Source organism: Oxyura jamaicensis, chromosome 20 (assembly GCF_011077185.1).
Source record: "Oxyura jamaicensis isolate SHBP4307 breed ruddy duck chromosome 20, BPBGC_Ojam_1.0, whole genome shotgun sequence".
Lineage (NCBI taxonomy): Eukaryota > Metazoa > Chordata > Aves > Anseriformes > Anatidae > Oxyura > Oxyura jamaicensis.
In genome coordinates this window covers 14,437,148-14,459,820 of record NC_048912.1, presented here as the reverse complement: position 1 = coordinate 14,459,820, position 22,673 = coordinate 14,437,148, and the positions used below count along the sequence as shown (strand labels likewise).

Here is a 22,673-nt window from a genome sequence, read left to right as displayed (position 1 = left end):
GGAAAAGCATTTTCTGTTGCGTCTTCTCCTTTGGATTTGACACCCCCCATCTGTATGGTCAGAGACAAGGAGCCCCCTTGGAAGTCATAAGCGAGTTTCAGGTTTATGATACAGAGCTACTTATGATAAATATGTTTCCAGATTGATCTTGTAACTGCTTGAGCATTAGCGATAGGCCACACAAGCACTTATATTCCCCAGGATCACTGTAAACCTATTACCGTGCAGTCTAGACAAGGTAAGCAAGCTGTAAGCTGATCAAGCCAAGCAACAGAGGTCACGTAACGCTCCTTCCTCTGCTCCACGGCCACCCCAGCGCCCCTGGCAGACAGCTAGCAGAGAGGAGCTGCTCCACACACCATGTCTAACTACCTCACTTCAGAAAATAATGACAAGGAGACCACCAGGGGCCACAATTAGAAAGGAAAAGTGCTTATGAGCAGGGAACGCAGCAAAATCCTCCACTTCCTACACCACCAGAGGTACCCGATCCTGTCCTTTCCTAGCTGACCGGCTGCCTTCTGCCCCTTACTGCCCCTACCTCTCTCTTCAGTTTATGCCTGAGCTCCTACAGCAGCTGAAAAGGCAACTGCAAACCCTCGGGTGCACAGCAGCAGCACTGCCACGCTACTTCGGTGCATGAAGAGCCACCCAGATGCCGACGCGTGCACCTCACTTCGTTGCACAGTCAGAGCGGGTTCACACCGATGGGATGCGCAACCGCACACCTGTCCTAACAACAAAACCATACGTTTTCAGAGAAGTCACAGACTCATCATACCAATTAACTACTTCCATTTATCAAGTGGGAGAAGCAAGTCTTTAGGTCAGATTCAAAATGCGTTCCCAACATCACGCTAGTAACACTCTGATTCCAACAGCCCTCATGCTGTCGCCTGTACGCATCTGAAATCACTAGAGGATATTTAAAAACAGTCACAAACATTTGTTGCAGCTACAGTTTTATTGAAAACTATTTTTCACCAAGTTGCCATATATTTAGCTTTTGTATCTACAAAAGTAACACCTGAAAAATAACAGCATTGTTAGAAAAATAACCGTACTGAAGGGTTAACACTTTCACAGTATCGCTAGATATATGTACCTACGAGCACATATGTTTGATGAACAACATACCAACTTTGGTATGTGATCTTTTGTCTAAATGACAATATTTCATAGCAGCATTAAGGTCCTAGGAACTGATCTTTAACAAGATCACCGAGACCACGAACAGCAGCGCCATGGGTGGCAAGCTACCGGACACTACTGCCTGAAGAACAGCACCAAAACCCAAGAAAGTAATACAAATAGGATCACAGTGAAAAAGCTACGTACTTCACTAAAATGTTTATAGAAGATGGACATTTGTAAAAGCAACCCAACAGGGCTTGAATAAAGTCTTTGGTATTGTCATCTCAAAAACTTATCCCGCTGAGGCTGTCAAATGAAGCAGCCCCGATGCACTAGTGATTTACTGCCTGGTGGAGGTACTTTATCTGTGTAAACCAGTAAGAAATTAATAAACTCTGAAATAGTACACTCATTTGTGCATTATGAAGAACTCAAAAACTTTAAGACCATTTTTGCTCACTTAATCCTCCTAACATTTAAGGTTTAAATAGAAATATGCGATTTGTCAATTTTTCAATTTCCATCGTCTCTCTATTTTCTAACACAAAAATCCTCCTTTTAGAGTTTTCTATGCAAACACTATTGGCCATACCCTATGATTCTAATGCTAAAAACCAAAGGAATCTGCTCCTGAACCTGCGGGTAAACACTGCAAAACCTCCGTGCTGAAGGCAGGAAGCGCTCCAACACAAAGGCAAAGTAAAACACTAAAACCTCCGCTAGAGACAATGATTGGCCTCACTGCAGGGAAATAACACCACGCTGAATTAAGATCTCAGAAAAGTTCCACGAGCACTTTCATATACAGTTTGAGGTTCAGAAGTCACAACCTTACAATAGTTGATTCTGCCGTAATTTTAATTGAGAATGGTGAAATGGGACTGGGCAAGCACACGTGCCGGCGCTGGACACACAGGACACATCACATCTGCGATGATGCCTGTGACTGGGTTTCCAACGCCATCCCTTTTGTCCCTTGAATACGTTACAAAAGTCAGCCTTGTGACTGATATTCCAATGGCATAAACATTTGCAGCACACACACACACAAAAAAATGAACCAACTTGAAATGCCTTTGAAACTCTTACGGATGAACAAAACCTTTCAGAACTTGCTGAAATTACTTTTGCTGACACCTCGCTTTTCTGATTCAGGCAAATCCCACCACGCTGCTCCCAAATTACCAGGTAAGACTCATTTTAGTAACAACTTTCTCTTTGCACTCCCCTTTCTCTTATCTCGCTTCACTGATCACTTAAGAGCAAAGTAAATTAGGAGGCAATTAACAAGATGACAAGTGTAACAAGAACAGCTAACACACTATGAACTAGAAACGATGCCAGAGAAGTTGATGGGAAAAACAACAACAGAAATGAATGAGATGTTGACAACAAAATTGAATAAAGTACGGTGTATCGCAATGATTACGCATGAAAGTATTCTCAGCTCTGACTACACCTTTAGTAAATGAAGAGTAAGAGCTGAGGCGAGCTGGGAAACTCTGGCTTCCCAGCTGTCAGAAGCCCAGCCTTTGTGCAGCATGGACCTGCATCCCTAAAGCTGAGGCCTCCACCAGGAGCGGGCAGAGCAGCCCTACACCAGCGTAACCCATCCGCTCTCTGCGGGGACGGGGCAGAAGGAAACAGCAGGTCTTTCTCGTCCACCATTCCACAGGAAAATGCCTTGCAAGAAATTCCCCACTGGAGACCTCCAGGCCGCTCCAGTCCACTTTGAGCACAACCATTTTGCATCTTTGTCTCCCTGAGATGCAACTGTATGGAGAGGACTAACTTTTCTGAAGACCTCTGAAGAAATTGCTTTAGTCTCCTTAGTTTTACGTCTCGCACGCTGAGGAAAGCAAGGCTACAAGACATGCAACTCTAAAGCTCAAACTGCTGACAGGCTGTGCTTTGCACAGTGCAGCTGGAGAGCACTACACTTAATTATGCTACTTTCATTTTAACAGTTACTATAATCTGGTTTTGCATGTAAATATATAGCAAGAGATGTAAATATTTAACTTTTTTAAAAAATAAATGAATTTCATGTAACAAAATATGAATTTCAGTAAGATTTCTACCTTCCAGTAACAACCACTCCTGATTTTGTATGTACACCATACTTACAATTAGATCATCTATAAAAATCCTGAAGTTCAAAAATGTGGATTCAGCTTAGCTAACATAAATAAATTAGTCAAAAAAATTACCGAGCTCCAGAAAGCCCCAGCTCTACTCCATTACATTTTTGAGAACTCCTAAAATGCTCAAACATGGTATCAAGAACTAGACTATACAAACCTTGTGACAGTTTTCAAGCCCAAACGACATACCCTGTTGCTCATGTGAACAAGCAGCATGCTTTCCACCCTCTCCTTTAAACGAGACAGAAACGCAGACTTCATAAACAACTTACTGTGCTAAGCAACCCCGTGCTTTCACAGCTCATCACGAGCTGAAAAACCCTGAAATGCCTGAGTTCTCTAACGGACAGAGCACTAGACCAGAACGCTGAAGACTGAATTCTGTTATTAATTCTACTGCTAACACATGCTCACAAGCGTAGGTATGTTATTTTCGTAGGGAATATGAGAAAAAAATCACCATTTCTTTTATAAAGCACTTTGAGATCTACTGATAAATAAAGTTTAAGATACTAAGTGCACCATATTATCATACCAATAAAATATCCAAAGTGCCATTATACAGACTGACAGAAGTTATCTTTACAGAAAAATTGCACCGTGGCTGCAGTTACACAGTGTCTGGAACCAGCACGTTATCCCCCTGATCAGTTTTGGGGAATTACTCTTACGTTACACCTGCGGTAAGTTTATTTGCAGCAAGAAAATAAGGAAACAATTTGCTTTTCCTAGTTTAAAAGAAACATCTAGTGTAAGCGACAGCAGCTACACCTCCTCAGGCTCCTCATTTTGCTCTACGCTGTCCAAAAGCCCCAGCCCGCCCAGCTGGGCAGAGGCCAGGTAGCACACCTTCACGTGGTTCGTGAGGTTCTTCTGTGTACCAAAGCCCTTGCCACAAACGAGACACACAAAGGTACGCTCATTCGAGTGCACAGACATGAGATGCCTGTTTAAGTCTGTCTTGTCGCGAAACAGCTTGGCACAGTTAGGACACTGCATCTTCTTACAGTTGAAGTGGATCGTCTTCTCGTGCCGATCCATGTTCGACTTCAGCGTGAAGCTCGCGGGGCACTTGGAGCACTGGAAGCGGGCGAGCTGGCCGGCAGGCACCCCGTCAGCGAGGCCAGGCCAGGCGCAGGCAGCCAGGTCGAAGGGGAAGAGCATGGAGAAAGCGTGCTCGTGGATGTGCTCCTTCAGCTTCTCGGCACACTCAAAAACCCTCCTGCAGAAGCCACAGGTCAGTCTCTTGGACAGGGCTGAATCTAGGAACAGGCCATCATTAGTTAAGTCCATGTCTTCAGACCTCAAAAAACATGGATCTAAAACAGAAATACACACACACGTACAAGTCACTGTCTTCTGGCATAAAATAACGGTAATTAAAAATATGTATTTTTACTCTCTGCTTACCTGTGTCAGAGTTATTAAACTGCCAAAGTGCTAAAAATCCATCGTAAGCGGCCTGCAAATGAAAAGCACATTGAGGTTAAGGCAAGCAGTTAGAGGAGGGCATCTTCGTAGCTAGTGCTCAGCCTCCCATCTTATCCGTCCCCTCGTCCCTTGTTTAAGGGGGGCTTGTCAATACTATTCACCTTTACAAAGCTTTGTCAAGGCTGCTAAATTAATCTGACTATATTCTGCAAGACTTGGTGTTTAAAGGCAGTAATCAATGTGCCTATTTAAGTCAGTAATGAGTCACTCCTCGGTTTCCAGCGCCCCATAGCATCTGTAGCTCCCACTCAGGCCAGCAGGAGCCCAGGACAGGAGATTTCTAGCAGATAGGAAAGGAGCAGAAAATCTTCCCCTAGCCCCACACAGCTAATCTTCCTGTCCACACAGAAAAGCCCATGCAAAACAAACACGTTCTGCTTGGTTCCCTTTACGCAACGCTCCCTGGCATTGCTAATCCACGTTATAAATAAAAGCTGATTTATTTATTTTTTTTTTCCCCCAGCCCATTTGCAATATGCCAGCGTGCGGCAGATGGCAACCCTGTGTGATGCAGCCTGGGCAGGCCTGCTGCAGGCCGGGGAGGCGGCTGCTGGCCGATCGCACCGACCCGCTTTGCACTGCTGTGACTGCAAAGGAAAATCTGTGCTTCCATCACGTGCTGAACGGGACTAAAGGCTCGCTGAGAAACATGAAAACTAAGGAAAGCTACAGAAAGGCATGGATTTTATGTCAAACTCCAGACTCCTAATAAATACAGTCTGCTTCTAACCTTATCTAGATCATTACAAAAAAAAACAAATTGAAAAACACCAGAAACGGGCAGAGGAGGAGAGCTGGGTGCTTGGCTACCTTTACGCCATTATTAATATTCTTAAACATTCTTTTCTTTAATAAAATACAGTTTTTTGAATGCATGTTCCCTTGAGGAAAGGCTGAAAGGGGAAAATGAGGACTATACTTGCCCTGACCTCAACAGATTCCTAGTTTTAAAATCACTTAAATAAAAAACAGCTAATAGACCAAATAAAAGATATTACAGTCTTTCAAAGTGCTCCTAACTGGGGATAACTCAATTACACAAATACCTTTGGATTTTTTCCCCCACGATCTTACCTGGGTTGAGGAAGGCATCTCTCCTTTTGCCATGGCTTCTGGTGACCTGTCACCAGAACAGCAGATCGCAGGGGGGCTCTGAGTGGCAAGGTGTGATGAAGGCAGCGGGGGAGATGGTGCTTCCACTTTGCCATCACATTCGCCCCTTGAACGATTCAAGTTGGTGCCAGGCCCTGGGGAACACAGGAAACGAATCTCACCCACGTGAACTAGCACCAGCTGGTGGTTTTTAAAAAGGCCTCGAAAAGGCAGTGAATGAGCACTCGCAGCTTATCTTCTGGCAGTGGGAGGGAATGCAGCAGTACAGTGATGCCAGGCTTTTTTTTTTTTTTAAAACCCAGCCTCCCCACCCAAAACGTCTCCTCTGCGTGAGATGCATGCGGTGGAGTTATCCCATGGCACGGCCGCTAAGGAGTCCGGTGGGAGAAAGGAGCACGGTGCGGCACAAATGTCCAGAGCAATCACATTTCTGGAAGACACTTCTTCGAGAAGCACCGCTTCAAACACATACATTTAAATCTTTAAATAACATACACACGACACATGTTCTGCTGCTAAAGGTTCTTGAAAATTTACGCCGAAGCTTCAGATCTCAAGATGTGACCTCAGTGTTTTATTTAACATTCATCCTTGATCTCAAAGTGCTTTACAAAAGACGGAAAAAATATGTATGTATGGTTTTGACTCTATACCTAGCAAGCATGGAAGTTCAAATAGTTGTACAAAGCCATTGAATACTACCCAATAGTTGTAACATCCTAAAATCCTGCTGTAGTTGAAAGGAAAACACGGTTCTTCTGATGGAAGCAGTCATACCTGCTCGCCTATCCTGCAGCAACAGCCGAACAGGACGTAATATCCCCAAAATGACGTTGACAAGCAATGACAAATCCATACAGAAATGAAAAGCGTGTAACCACCATCGGAGCACGTCACAAAGAGCTGAACAAACATTAACAAACACCTTGACTGTGTGTTGCAATGATGTATTGAGCAGCTTTGGAGGTTTTTTTTTTTGAAAAGCAAGCAAGCTAAGTCAGAAGTGAGTATTGCACAAAAATAAGCAAATTCATATTTAAAGCAAACTGTGCCCTCAAGTCTTTTTATTTCTAATACAAATGAGTATGACTGAAACTTTTATGCACATAAAAACCCAGTCTTTAATGAAGCTATGAATAACAAGTCAAAGTTTATACTTTGCCTGAATACAATACACTGTGATCCGGGTCCCAACAAAGCATTCAACTGAAACTGCACAAAGGTTTCTGAAGCTGAACAATCCCAAACCGAACTTTTTGTTTTATTTATTTATTTATTTATTTTTGTAATCAGCTATCAAAGGAAATTCTACTCAGTGCCACAAGCTGGATGTTTGATTTGCCTTCCTCTGCTTTGATCACAGATTGAAGCCCTTCACAACTTAGATAACTGTTGAAGTGTGATAACAATACTTCAAGTTTTTGTTCTGGTGGGGCTCATCTGTTGCTGTTTTAGTTTAAAGGCAGGGTACCAAAGTGCCAAGACCCCATAAAGGGAAGATAGGGGAAAAAATGTGGGGGAGAGGAGTGAATTTATCATTATTTCCTGCCAGAAACCATTACCAGGAGTATGTCCCCAGGCTGGCTGCAGAATTCCTGCCCAGCCACCCACGTTTTTCCCTGGGTGTGGAGGTCCCAAACCGGGTCAGATCATCCCAACTGCGCTGCAGCTGCACTCTGGGACGTCAGGCTGCTTACAGGCGACGCTGGGTTGTGCTTCCCTCAAAAGCAGTGCTCTGGCACGCAGTGAGGTTAGCCAGGGGGTGCGACTTGATTCATTCCTTATTAGCACCTTTGGAGTTACACAGGTCCCTAAGAATCTGCACACTTCTTAAAGCGCGAGTTAATGAATGAGCCATGAAACAGAGCAAGGAGAAACACTCAGTCATCCGAAATGAGCCACAAACACGTACAACACAGCAAAAAGGTACAAACGTGGTTTTTAAAACAATCATTAATATTTATTTGGTTTCGACTAGTGCAAGTAACACAAGAGAACCCCACAAAGGCGACCCGTACTTCGTACACAGGAACGCGAGCAGCACCCAAATTCACATTTTGTCCCGCTCTGACCAGTACTGTGAGAAACCTTTTCCCTTTCATCAAAATCCAATGAATGCAAATTTTGAAAAGTATTTTAACTTCTAAACCAGATATGAAAAGCGCTTTCCTTCAGTCAGCTTTGCGTATGGGAGATGATGCAATGGCTTAGCTGCGTTTACACGAATATTCTCTGGCAGCTGGACAGTGCGCTATTGTGGCAAACAAAGGCAAAGGTTATTATATCTCATTTACAATTACACCCATTCTCCCCTAAATCTTGGTTTGCCATGTACAAAATTTTCATGCCAAAGTGAATACCTTTAACTCCCACTTGGGAGAGCTGACCACTGCGTAAAATGTATTCCTTTAACGTCCAGTGCAGGGATAAATTATTGGCTCCGATGAACCGCTAACTAAAAATAAAGTATTAGCTGGTCTGCCCAAAAGAAAAGGGCTCTGTGTACCATGCAATCGCTTGGACAACACGCTCCATAGGAATTGCTTCTATAAACAGTTTCAGTTGCAATAGGGTAAACAGGAAAAGCCAAAGTTAGACATAAAGAAGTGTGCAATGTACTGTTCCGAAAATGTGGAAGGGTTGCTCTTTATGGCAGTCAGACTCAATCACCCCAAAATCTGAAAGGCTTCTTGTCTTAAACGAGAACACAAGGATGTAAAGTAACCAGCTCACTTTCTAATGAGTATTAAAATCCTCATCCTCTTGATTACGCTTGGCAAAAACTTCTGAGAACATTCAACTAAAGCCTTTGAGTTTTGTAGATGTGGTGGAACCGCACACAACAATGCCACCAAAGTTCAGTACCATCAGTGAAATAAAACAGACGTTCTTAGACAAAGGAGCGGAGTACAACGGCACGGCTGGCGTTGGAACCGGCGAAGAATAACCTTTTGCAGACAGTCCATAAAAACACGTAAAAATGAGGAAAACGGAACAACTTATATGGTCTCATCTAAAAAAAAGACATCCTCAAAAAGAAGCTACTCAGGTTCATTAACTAACAATACCCAACAAGACATCAGTGTTACCCACAAATAACTGATACACTTTTTTTTTTTTTCCTGCAAAACTTACACGTTCTTTAGGTTTCTGACTAGCATGATAACAAAGTCAAACTTGACCACATGCCACGAGCTTCGTGAATTCTCAAAGCCATTCAGCCGCAGGTTATCTGGCAACCCTATCACCGGGATGGCAAGACACCTTTCAGTTTTTAAATCAGTTTGAACCGGTTAACGTCAGAAATGCTGTATTTAAGTTTGACTGTATCACAGCGATAGAGCGATGCTCCTCTAAGAGAGGAAAACAACTCCCCACATCCTGTGCATCCTGTTCCATTAACTGAGTGTTAAGTAATTTCACAGCTCATGTATCGTTACAATATATAGTGAATTAGGAAAAAGAGAACATGAGGTAAGACGAAAACCTTGGGGTATCCTCTATTAACTTTTACAACAGTATGAAGTGTGTGGAAGAAAAATTAAAACTTGTAATGTACGTGGTAACTTTGAGATTTATGGCCCCTTTACAATCCTGATGAGCCGTTTCTAAACATGCGTAATATACTCTTCTGATCTCTCCACTTCAACTCAGTCTTCTCCTCCAGAAAAGAAAAATAGATGTTAAACCTGCTGCTTGAGCCAGTTACTCACTGTATTGGCTCCTAAGAAAACACAGACAATCCACAGATAGCAGTTAAGATCTGAAATACATCTTACATGTTTTAAACTCTGGAGATTAATCACTTAAAATTCTTGAGATTGGTATGTTTCCTTTTCAAATCGGGCAGGTGGGAACTGCCACACACTGTGCTGGTTTTTGTATTTTAAAAAAGAACCTCGTTTGCTGTGTTCCTGCCCTCCCCACCACCCCCTTTTTTTGGGTATAACCCAGGACTTAAAATGACTCAATGTCCTCAAATTGTGTTTGAAGAAAAGCGTGAAAAACACCTAAAAAAGCAAGCACCAACCTAGGCTGTGTTTTCAGAGCTCCATATTCTTCTCCTCACTTGCTTTGCTGTCACTTTTATGCTGAAAATTCTCATTAAACTTGATGTCCTATTGTATTCAATAATGGCCACTTAAAAACAAGCGAGTCATATCGGAACATCTTCTTCAAGTGATTAAAATAAATAGATAGCTGTGATCTGAATAACATAAAAGAAAAAATACATCCCTTAATTCCCTGCTTCTGTAAAAATTCTCTTAACAAGCCACAGCCACATCGACTTACTGTTGAGAGCTAGACACAAAGTGAGCAGTTTATCTTTTTGTCTTAAGCAATTCTCTTCCAGAAAGATGAGCTAATTAAAGCTTAGCTGAATGAAATCCGAGTAACAGGAGGAAGGCTGGAAAACAGGTACCTCAAATATAGACTGGAGGGCACCTCCTGAGTCACCGCATCCATCAAACGCTTGCCCCTACTTCTAAGTCTCTCCAGCTTTATTTCAGACCCAGTTGGACTTCTGCCTATACCGTGCCTGTTTGGGAACTCCACTTCTCAGCTGGGTAGGCAATCTGCAGTTTCCAGCCCAAATTTATGGCTGCTTTATACTCATTTGTCTTTAAGCCAAGCGGTCCATCAGCTTTTAAGGAAAACCTAAAATCCTCCAACCAAGGAGGAGATGATGGATGGAGTGCGGTCCCATCATTGTTCCACTTTATCATGACAGAGACAAAACCACTGATTTCATCTGTCATGAATCACAGATTCGAACACACTGCGCATAAATCTCTCCCGCAGGCATACAGAGATCTGTGCTCCTACCCCACCCCGGTGCCAGCTGAGGGCACTCTTCTCACTGCACGCCAGCCTGCTACAGAGGACCTTTTCGACACAGCAGCCTAGCTGGAACCTTCTAAATCTGATTTAATTGGAGATCATTCACTAAGTGAACTACTGTGGGAATAACAAGAATGTTGCATTAGCAATTCCAGCCAGACATATAAGCTGCAGAATAAGGTACAAAACCTTTATTTTCTCTCTAAATTTAGGCTGATTAAAATAAATAAATATAAATTCTTCTGTTCAGACACGTAAAGGGAAAAGAGGCTCCAAGACTGACATTATGTCGTACAGTTATTTCCCTTTTTCATGCAAGCCAGGTGACTGTTACAAGCTCTCTTTTTTGCCATTGAGGAAAATAAAAATGTAATAGATATCTTAAGTGAACTTTCATTCTATTTAATTGGTCAATTTTCTCAGTATAAATGAAAATACTCTTTTTCTGCTGAAAACGAACACATAGCACTACAACTCACTGCTTGCTCTATACTATGTCACAGAAGATAACCCCAGCTTTTGAGAAGATTACTAAAATGCAGCATTAATAATTTTTCTTTTCTGCTAGAGAATCCAAGTGTTTTACAACAGCCACGAAGAAAATGTGCTGAAAGATAAGCTGTCCACACAGGCTGGTGCAAATCAGCTGCATCCGACAGATCACCCACGGAGAAACACTCATTTCCATGCACAAGCGTAAGAAAACAATTTAATGGCTGCCTGTTACTTAGAGACCCTGCCAGAAATAGCAGAAAATAAAGATCGCCCCATCCACAACATCGTAACCGTTTCTATGAACGGTCAAGTTTCCCCCTTTTCGGTTTCAACATCAGTCAGTTTTGGCTTTGAAACGTTTGTAGCTCCAAAAGGACTCAAACACTTGTATTTCATTTGTAACTTCCTTTTGCAAGCAAGCAAACCAGGCGTTTGACACCAAGAGCTACGCGCACACACCACGCGCCTTCCTTCCACAGCTTCAGCGGTTAGCACCGAAGTTGGATCAATACCAGAAACACGTTTCCAAACTTCATGACAAGTGTGACTGAGCAGAACTTACAACCAGATGCAAACACATCGGCAGTAATAAACGAGACAGCGACCTGCGTTCTCACTAACGACTCCAACTTAAAGCATCAGTAAACAAGAAAAAAAATACAGAAACACAAACTTACGAGAGAGAGAGTGCGTGCCTTTGGGTAAGTACTCGAACAGCAGCGAACTGTCCTCTCCCAGCATGTCGGCTTTCAGGGACAGCAAGCTGTTCTTACTCATCAGGGCGGCCCGCAGGTTGGCGACGGTGGCGGCCTGAAGCGCGTCCTCCTTGTCCGGCGTCAGGGGCTGCGACAGGTAGCTGGCCTCGCCGCCCACCAGCGCCTCGTCCACGTTGGCGTAGGGGTCCGAGCGCTCCACTCGGCTGTCGGAGCTGCTGGGCTCCGCCACGGCCACGTCGGCACCTGTGGGAAGAAAGATGCTGTCAGGGCCGTGAATTCCTGAGGGGAGGCATGACGAGAAGCGCGTGCGTGGTCGGTGTGGGTCCGAGCTAACAAGAAGCAGCTCGTGACCCGTTTTCGCCTTTCAGATCAGAGCGCCGCTCTCCCATCTCCTCTTCCAAAAACCTGAAGATGATCTTGGCTGCCCACGGCCCCCCGTGGCCAGGGGACTTCAAGCCTTCTGCCCGCAGCCATCCCTGTCCCCACAGGTACGCTAGCGAGTCGCCCCACACACCACAGAGGTGCCCGCGGGCCCTGTCCCCCTGCCCAGGAGCCCGGTGGCACCCAGCCCTGCTAGCCTCAATCCTTCCTTTGTTCCACTCCCCGCAGTGAAGGCTTTGAAAGGGATAAACATTTAACAGAGGAATGCTAATTAATATAAATTCCAAGGGGTCATTTACTTGAAAAATAAACAGTAGTCAGTGGTTTCCAGCGTATATCGTGGGGTGCATTTTATACAGAAGTGAAGCAGTAAACCAAACAAAACACAAAGCCACAAAACAGATCGGCCAGCTGCCTTACGAGGGCTAGCTACCAAGGAACTATATAAAATCACAACGGACTACTACCAAAACCATCAGTTACTAAACCCAAACAAAACCAAACAGGCTGTAAGAGGTAAATCCCAATTAACGGGGGCATTCGGGCGCTGTCCCCACAGCGTGGCGGTAAGTCCCGTTCCTGCAGAGGGCTGCAGGGCAGCACAGGGCTTACGAGGCAGGAGGAGCAGCGTGCCAATGCTCTGCTCCAGCACCAGGGCAAGTCATCCATTTGCACGGCCTTATTAAAGCACGCCGACGGGGACGCGATGCCTTCCTCCTGTAACCTCCAGCACGGCAGGGACCATCATTCCCATCCGCGTTCTCCAGGTGGCAGCGGCCGGAGGACGCAGCGCCTTGCTCAAAGCCAGCAGCAGCCCCAGCCCCGAGCACGTCAGATCCTCCCCGGGTCCCGACTTACTTCACTGTGCCGCCACTCCCTCTCGCTGTTAACTTTTTCCACCTCCTTTAACAAGCAGAAAGCCTCAAAGCAAACCACGAGGGAAAAGCAATCCTTAGCAGAGCAATCCTGCACTCGGTCGGTGCGAGGAGCACTCAGGGCTGGGGGCTCCAACCGGAGCGACCCCGCACGCTGCCAGAGGTGCTCTCTCTTTAAAGCAAATTGTTTCCCTCCTCCATCTGCTGCTGTCTGTATAACAGAACAGATACAGCGAGATCAGCTCCTAGCCAGGCTGAAGAACTCATTGCTTTGATTTTTATTTACGTGTTTAAGGTTAACTGTTGTGTCTCAGGTTAACAGGTATATGCGTTTTTCCTGGAAGATCACGTAGTTTGTTTTTAAAGCAAACATTTCCGCATAAAGAGAAGTTACAAGAACTTAAAAAAAAAATCAACAGCTGTTACAAGAGACGGAGAAAACAGTCAATTCTGCCCCATTAACACGGTAACTTCCCAGGTGGCTTTATCAGACGCCACGATAACGATAATCCTGCTGTTCCTGTGCTCCTCACCACCGCAAGCGACAGAAACCCCTCGGGCCACAAGGGGTGCCTGCCACCAAGTCCCTGCCACCAAGTCCCTGGGCAGCAACTCACCTGCCGTTTCGTCCCTTCCCTTTTCATGGCCCATTGCAGACGCTGACTGACAGTTGCCAGAGTCTGTTACTGCCCGCTGCACTTAAACGCTAATTGCTAAAACACACGCAGATTAATTGTAACCACAATGACACATTAAACGCTCCTCAAAAGCCAAGATTAGAGGCAGACAGTGAAATAAAGGCTTTAGAGCTTCCAGTATTTATAGCTAATCAAATACACATTAAGGCAAAATAAATATCCACTTAGTCACAGAAGTACTAAAATACTCTCAGTACACCAAAACCCAAAAACGCACGAAGATCCTCTTCACGGAGCCTCCAAAACCACTTCTCCCTTCTCTCCAGGACACAGCTTCGTTTAACGAGATTTAGCCAAAGAACCACGCGAATCGGAAGCATCCGTCACTGCCCAGCAATCTAAACTGTTTACTGAACTTCTTCAGACGAACGTAAACCAAGCTTTACTAGATGAGCTTCTACTTCGTAATGACTCAAGACAACGGGTCACGGGCAGCCCCGGATCCTCGGCTGGCTCCTACCCCACGCGCTGTGTGTGCCACCCCTCCGGCCGCGCGGTTTCGGGAGCCACGAGCAGGAAATCCCGCTCAGTGCAGCGAGTTAAACACGGGATTAGCGCCGCTCCAAAAACTGAGCTCATTAGTCTCTTCAACAATTAATTATTCTGCAGTTACTCTATTACACCAAGGCTACTTTCCAACACGTGGAAGCCTTCGGAAAGCTTTATTCGTTTGTTGACTTGGGTGAGCAGTTTGTGTTCAGTTGCGTTTAGAAATGAAACGCGGGGCCTATTTTGTATAGTTCCTGCAATGATAAATCCCTGAAAGTCTGAAAGCAAAGACTGGCCAGGAAACTTCTTATCTGTGCACAGAAGCCTGGCACAGGAGTGCTGAGAGCCCGACCACCTGCGCAGACCACGCGTCCCCGTGGCACAACAAACCAAGCGGGCGCCTGCTCCGCGACGGGGAGGCAGCGATGCGGCTACAGCATGAGAAGGGCAAACCCGGACCAGAAATCCCATCCATCGGCAGGCATGCTGCTGCTACCATTTGAAAAAGAAAAGATTTTGCGTCAAATAAGCTCAGATCTTGTCACGAATCCAGGCATCAGAAGCCCAGAACAAAGGCAGGAACCTACCTGCTGCAGGGTATCGGCATCAAGGTTGTCACCGGTAAGAAATTCAGCCCTAGGCACTTTTTAGCTCAGAGTGCACTATTCAAAGACAAAGCGGCCCTACACGTGCCTGCCAGCTCCTTGGGAAGGGCTACAGCAGAAATAAAGGTGATGCAACTTACTGAGGCATCCAAACAAAACATTAACACAATGATCTGTTCTTCTACATCTGGGAGAAAAGCGACGGCAAAACTGACAGCAAAAAGCGTTAAATCTGGTCCAACAACTGAAAAATACTTGTGCCACCTCAGAAAGACCACGGAAAAGCTTCTCCACATTAAAGGAATAACCCATTTGAGTACCTTAATTCCTATTTGATGCACAAACGTTTTTTTGCTGTAAGTCTTCTCCCTGCTTCACTCATTTTCCCTTGTTGCAGCCGACCTCAGCCGTTTACTCACTGCTGACCCGCTCCGCAGCCGGCTCCCCTCTCACCGTTTCCTGGCCGTACTTACTGCTTTTACCTTCTTGGCACATCCCCAGCACCTTCTGCTGTTTCCCAGACTCCTGATGCTATCCTTCTCCTCCGCAGTTTGCTTTGCAGTCATCTCTTCTTCCAACTTTTACTCCTGCTCTCTCATGTACATGGCTGAGTATCTTCTGGAAGCCTGCACTCAGAGGTCTAACCCCTTTTATCATGTGGAAGAGAGGTGTGAACGAAAGCCATACAAGATCACATCTTCTGCTGGAAGCAGCAGCTCCCCAGGCACTCCAGGAAACGTTCTGCCAGTATTTCCTAAATATTCCTCTTTTCATCCCTGGTCTCCAGGTAGGAGGGGATCCCACGAGGCTGCCCTCTCCTCCTTCGAGGCCCCAGCCTCCCTCTCAGCCCACTGAGCTCCTGGCCCGCTGGCTGAGCGGCACATCATCTACCCAGCATCAATGCAGCGCTCTGTGAGACGAGAGCAGCAGCATTTAGCTCATCATCCGCAGCCAAAGCCTTCAGCCAGTTTCTCCAAGTTTTCTTTATCACCCTGGCAAACACCAGGAAGCTTTTAGGACGCCTTCCAACCCGTCCTCAGCTCTCCTCGCCGTCAGCGCTTCGTCATGCAGAGCGAGCTCTCCATCAGGAGCGCACCGTGAGCCGGAGGTTATCGCCGTGTGGCACCTGGGGAACACACCGCAGCCCCACAAGCCACCTTCCATCCCTTCAACCCCCCCCAGACAGCAGCAATTCACGACACCTCCTGACCATGAAACACACCCTTTACCCATTCTGCACAGCTCCGCTACCTGCTTTGGCAGAATTTAAACCTTTATCGGCATCATCCTGCTGGCTTCCCCAACATCAGTAACGCCATCTGCTAAGCCCAGCCTGCCTCTGGACGCTTGTGTTTTGTGGACACTTGCCAAAGGTAGGGGTAACAGCAACTATCTGGAGCTAATTAAAGAAACACCGGCTAATCTTACATTCCACTAACTCAGAAAGCACACTTTACAATCACAAACAGTCCGACACCCCCATGCCCCCAGAATTACGGCTTTGATTTTTCAGAAGCTGACGCAGTTTACTCAATAAAGAGGTAGAAAAATCCACCTATGCATTTATTATCGCTGCATTTGGACAACAGATAGATAACAGACGCTTACGACCGCTAACAACAAACCAGTTAAGTGATACCTTCCAGCAAGTGCAGCTTAGTATAGCCTCTGAGCTACACGAACCAAACAGCGCACGTGGCTCCTCTGGCCAAGGTCACCGCATGCGGTGTTCCAAGCCACCTTCTCTTAAAGTGAAATAAAGGTTGTTCAAGGTGAAACAGTGCTCAAAGAAAATAATCTATACAAGAATCTTTTATACAGAATATTTCAGTTACAACAGCACAAGTTGTCCAATTCTGTATATTGGGTGTGAATATTGAAAATAACTTTCAACAAATAGTTTGCAAGGGAGAGAACGTTCTCCCAACATACAAATTAGGGTGGTAGGGTGGGAAGATGAAGAGAAGTAGAGACAAGCTTTCACGCACACGAGTCCCACGGTCGGAAGCAAAAAGGCAAGCACCAAGGCAAGTGTTTGATGTTACGTCTCAAGCGGTGTCAGCAATCAGCAGCGAGCAGCAGTCCTGACTTGTGGCTGCGTGACTGCTGTATTCCTTTATGGCTCCTCTTTTAAGGATCACAGAATCTGTTAGGCTGGAGGTGACTTCAGGGCTACTTTTAGAGTTAATCTGGTTGCTCATAGCCTTGTACAGCCAAGTTCCAAATATTTGCAAGGAGAGAGACACCACAGCTTCTCTGGGACTTTGCTCCATCATACGACCACTCCGTAAAGAATTATCCCGTGGGAATTTCCTTTCCTGTAACTCACGGCCATTTCTTATCCTTTCGCTGTACATCTGGGCAGGGTCTGGCTCTGGCCAACCCCCCCGTCCCCATTCTATGGCTAAACCAAGCTGGGCCCCTCCCGGAACACAGCACCCTTTAGCCCATCCTGATGGCCTCTGCTGGGCTGGCTCAAGCTCAAAGTCCTTCTTGTACTGGAGATCTTGTACTGGGTCTCGTACTCCAGCCATGGCCTCACTTCTCTTAAACAGGGTAGCTGTTTAGGGTCTCCAACACACTAGTCAGACAACTTCCAGAATGGTGGAAAACTGAACTTTTTTGTATATAACATGACAAGCAGAAAGGGCAGAGGGATGTGAGGGAAGAGGTGCCAACGCTATCAACTGCCGCCGCCCCAAATGCTCATTCCTGCAGCCCCCCGCTACCCCCTCACTTGTATCCAACTGTTTGCGTAGTTGTGAAGTGAAATTGAGACAGGAACTAGTATGTGTTAAAAATAAACCAGGTTATTTAAAAAAAATGTTTATTTTTAAACCCAGATCAGTTCCCCAATCTGATTCACTGTATGGTTGCACAAACATCGTCACCGGAACAACTGAATAGAGCATGGGGGTGGAAATAAAGTACCACGGGAAAGTGGGAGCCACTTCAACTACCCTTTTCTTTCAAGGACACTGCCCAATTCTGACCTGAACCAAACTGTTTTGGATGGAATGGGTGAAATCAAAGGCAGTTTTCTGAGGTTCTTCTACATATTTGTGCAGAGTACCCACACAGGTCTCCGTGACGGTGGATTTCATCTAAAACTTCACGTATGATGTTTCTTCTACAAACTTAGGAACATCCAGCTGGATGTCCTTACGTGCAAAAGGCTTAAAGTAAACTCACGGGAAGGAAAAGCTTTCCTTTCCTTGTGTCTTCTCTTGTCAGTAAAGAAAAAAGGGGTACCCAGGTTGATAGACAAAATGACTTTTTACCAGCTGCCAAAAACATCCCTGAAGTTTGCATTTTAGATACCCCCCGTTTCTACGAAAAAGGGTTTCAAAACTTCGTATTTGTCAAACAAAACCCAGCATTCTCACATACTGTAATATTTACACAGAGAACCGAAGCCATGAACTACAGTGGTTTTGATTAGCCACGCTTTTACTAACATAATAGCACGCACATGGATATAATCCGCTGCACATTCAAAGTAAGTTCCAAACCCCAAATTCAGGGGACTGCAGACGTTCAGCCACGACACACACGATCATTACAAACCACCTTTAGGTTAACAACAGACACCTTAAGTAGATCCTCGTGGAGCCGAAAACGCAATCTGCTTCAGGCTGCGCTCCCTCGCCTTCTTCTTCCTCCAGCTTCGTGCCCTCCTTCAGGTCCTCGACCGTGATACAAACCAGGGGACACTGTCCTGTGCCGTTGGATTTGGGGCACTGAGGAGCACCTCCTGTATAAATCAGCAAGTTTCAGGTGCTGTTCGCTGCTTCTGGAAGACCTGGGGGGAAATTGTGGGGCTCGACAGGCCGGCCCTGTGACCCCTGCAGGCAAACCTTAACCTATGGGTCTTAGCCTATAACCACCAGGGATTCACCGTGTATCAATAGCAACAGCAACTTTCCTCGATGCTTCTAGAATAGACTTTCTAACAAAACGTTTTATTTCTACCCAGGTACAACCTGTTTTTATACTGATTATTTACATGGTGGTATACTTAAAGCAGAAGCATACCTGCACCTTTGTTTTCATTCAAAACAACAGGCAGTGTACGAAGATCCGCTGGAAAATTCCCTCTGCTCCTCCAGGTATCTGAAATTTATTTATTTATAATTTTGTTCCTGCAATACTCACTTTTCTTATAACCAAATCAAATTCTGCAGGCTTTTTTCCTGTGGGCTGTGTCAACAAAAGGAGCTCCTGGCCCCAAACACGGCTGCTTGGTGTCACTGTCACCGCCTGCGGGTGACCTCGACTCAACTGTCTGTAGGGCCACGAGGTCAGCCTGGCCACTGAACTGACCGAAGCACCAAGACACAACAGAACACCCTCCTCCAAAAATGACAGAAATGGTTAAATTGGGTGAGTTGCTTCTTTTTGAAACTATTGGATTAAAGTGGTCTGAGCAGGAGAGAATGGCCAACGCAGAAATATCTTAAACTACTGTTGTTTCCCCAAAATATGCAGAGAATTGTGCACTAACTTCACGCAGACTATCACTTCAAAAATACTGTAAGCTTAACCTCCTTTTTTCAAGAGCCAGAACCTCGTACAACAGCTGATACTATTTTCTGTTGCTCTTCAGTACAGAGAAGTAGCGAGGCGCAGTCTCTGTCTGACAACACAAAGAGGCAGAAGCACAGCATTCAAGTACCACATTAAACATGAATGGTGGTATCCATGAAATGTCAAGAAGAAAAAGTAAAACCCGAGACCAACACAGCGAAGCAAGTTTTCATTTCATTCTGACGCTGCGTCCAAACACCGAATTCCTACTGCGTGCCAATGCAACAGCATCACTTCAAATGCGAAAGTGAAAGTCCTGAACTGAGACGATCACAAAGTGCTCAAGTGCTAAAAGCTTTATTTCTTACTACTTTCAATTTCAGTAAAGAAACAAGAGTAAATATATATATATGTATATTGGTTAAGAGGTATCTGTCCAGCTGAGCCTAAGTTAGCCCTGGCACAAGGCACAAAACGCAGGGAGAAGGGCACTGCAGAGAGGGGAAGTGCCTCTGATCTCCAGGGTTAAAGCAGATTAACAGAGCTGAGGCTGTTACCATAGGGAGGAGGAAGAGGAGGAGGAGGAGGAGGGCGGCTTTGGAGCCTGGGGAAAACGGAATGCAGGGCGGGGAAAGGAAACGGACACAGAGCTTTGAGCTAAAGCTGGGTTAGGGTGGAACCATTTTAAAGCCAGGGTGTAGCCATGGCTAAGTGTCTGGGTCTAAAAGCAATGATTTTCGTTTCCAGCCTCGAAAATAATCTGACCTAACCCTTTAATAACAGGAATTCGAAATAGTTATTTCTGCGAGGACCGCATCCTAATAATTTCATTAGCCTATTGCTGCGGTGATACGGAGAACCTGAATTCCTCACGGAGCACCCTCCACGACCCTTCTGCAGAACCCAGCACACGGACATGGAGGTTTGGTTGCTTTGTTTTTGCATTTTGCTGCAACCAGCAGCTGCTTCCAGAAAGCAAACTACTAGCTTTACGTGCCGGAGGACAGCACCGAAGACAGTCTGGAAACCTGGGCAGCTCCGTTAGCCAGTGGAATGCAGAACAGGGGCTAAGCTGATTTCGGCACTAAGAAAGAATTCTGGGGGTGGCATTAGGGCAGAAATCCGTAACCCCTTAGCCTCAAAAATGCTCAACGCTTCTACAATAATCTGAACATCTGGATTCAAAACACCTATCCTAATGGAAAGGTGATCTTTCCAAAACTGAGCACCAAACAGTGATCTAACAGCAGGAACCTAATAAAGCTCAAGCCCATTTTTAAACATCATATTAATTTGACAAGTAAATCATTAACCACCTTAGCTTTCACTCATTGCTGTAACAATATATTTGCTTTTGTCCCCCCAAAAGATCTACAACTCACCAATAAAGTCTTGTTTTAGGTAAGATCTAAAGGTTCTCAAGAAACATCGAGGCTGTGAGCAGGGCATTGCTTTCCGATGTCTGTCTGCAAAAGGTAAGAGCAGCAAATGCCTGGACAGGAAGGAGTGCCGCGAAGCAAGGTTCATCCATCTCTAGTAGGAATAGGAGGGTAGGAAGTTGGAAATAAATTCAGGCACTGTGCCTCAGTGCTCAGCAGACATTCCCGATACAGACATGTTCTCGTCTGATCTTGCTCCCTCGTCTCTTCAGCCTCTCTCAGATGCTACCACTGACGTTAGCTGGGTTGTCCCTTACTACACCAAATGCAAGCTTTTCCTTCTCAGGATTTGTTCTCCATCCTCTCTTATCCTTCTTCCTGCTCCTTATTCCTTCTTCTCATACAAATGCTACTGCTCCTTCCCCTTCTGTATCTCCGTTCTGTGTCCGCACACTCCCTCATGCCAAGGAGCTCTGTCCCAGCCTGCAAAGCCCCAGTCTTTCTGAATTCATTCATGCCACATTTTCCTCATGTCTTCATGAACATTCAGTGCTAGCCTGTGCATCTTCTTTCTTCCTCTTTTTAATACCAGCCCTTGAGGACAGTAATTTGATTATTTATAAAGTAACACGTAAAGCCACAACTATTCCGTTTTTGCAAAACAAAAAAATCTTAAGAGCTCCTTAAACATCCAAATCCCGAACACAAACACTATGTTCAGTATTCCCCCTTCTTCTCAATATTTAAGACCTTTATTCCACCACATGGACTAAAACGCTTGCCAAATGCCACAATAAAAACAATGCAATTTCCACCGTTTCAAAAATAAATAAATAAAAGGCAAGGAAACGAGGAGACTGGGGTTAAGAACTGGATTTGCAGCAACTTAAGTTTCCTGAACGGTATCTATTGAAACCAGATTTTACTGTGCGGTAGCTACATCGACAGAAACCACCGAGCAGCTGACGATTCCCCAAACGCTGGACTGGCTGCATCTGCTGGCTATACGGCTACGTACACGCGGCGTGTCTCGCACATTTGGCACTCATCACAAAGCAGTTTGCATGCTCTAGTCACCACCGTCCTCTTCTCAGAGGTCTGCCCTCCTCTCTCCAGGAAGAGGCAGGCAAACATACGTACCGCACACCGAGCCACAACCAACAGCCCAGCTCGAGAAAGTGATCTGGTGGCGTGTGTGTGTTTTTCAAAGCGTTTGGATCATGAAAAGAATGTGATAAACACACAGATGCTTACAATGCAAACAAACCTGTAGCCAGGACTCGAAGCGTAGCGTCATTCTGAATACAGCAAAAGCAAAAATAATTACCCAGTTCTGCTTCGGCTGTCATCGCTGCCCCATTAGCATGTCTACACATTTTTGGCAGGCAAGCAGCTTCCTGTCTTGTCTGAGTATCCCCTGATGTCCTAAAGCAATCGAAGGAATTCCTGGTCCTCGCTACAGCAGACGCCTTCCACTGATGTTGACAAAAATCTGCGGGTTATCTCTGAGGATGATGCGACAAGATCAGGATTTGAAGATTTGCACGGAAAAGATCAGTTACCCAGTAGCTTGCTGAGAAAGATATTTTTTTTTTTTGCAAGCATAAATAATTCCATAGGAGACCCCTACGCGTTCAGACAGGTGCTGAGGCCTCACCTGCACCAAGTCGGCTGAGCCCACCTGCACGGGGCTCTTTCTCCTCTCTCTGAAGCCTTCCAAAACGCTTTTGACCTACACGATCCGACCGCTCAGCATCTGGGCTCGCCAACAGCTCCCGCAACCG

General features: G+C 45.4%; 1 protein-coding gene across 4 annotated transcripts in view; it reads right to left on the bottom strand.

Moving 5' to 3' along the window:
* The window catches only part of ZBTB46 (zinc finger and BTB domain containing 46), a 51,371-nt gene that overhangs the window by 8,679 nt on the left and 20,019 nt on the right, over nucleotides 1-22,673 (bottom strand). For 3 of the 4 annotated variants that reach the window (XR_004755471.1, XM_035343560.1, XM_035343561.1), the window contains 4 exons: nucleotides 11,897-12,178; nucleotides 5,844-6,016; nucleotides 4,689-4,740; nucleotides 4,286-4,597 (listed from right to left, as the gene is read on the bottom strand). Coding sequence is in view for 3 of the 4 variants with exons in the window: in XM_035343560.1 (XP_035199451.1) it covers nucleotides 4,286-4,597; nucleotides 4,689-4,740; nucleotides 5,844-6,016; nucleotides 11,897-12,178 (819 nt within the window). In the remaining variant the exon portion in view is untranslated. The remainder of the gene's footprint in view (nucleotides 1-4,285; nucleotides 4,598-4,688; nucleotides 4,741-5,843; nucleotides 6,017-11,896; nucleotides 12,179-22,673) is intronic. The other variant, XM_035343562.1, reaches the window with a different exon arrangement.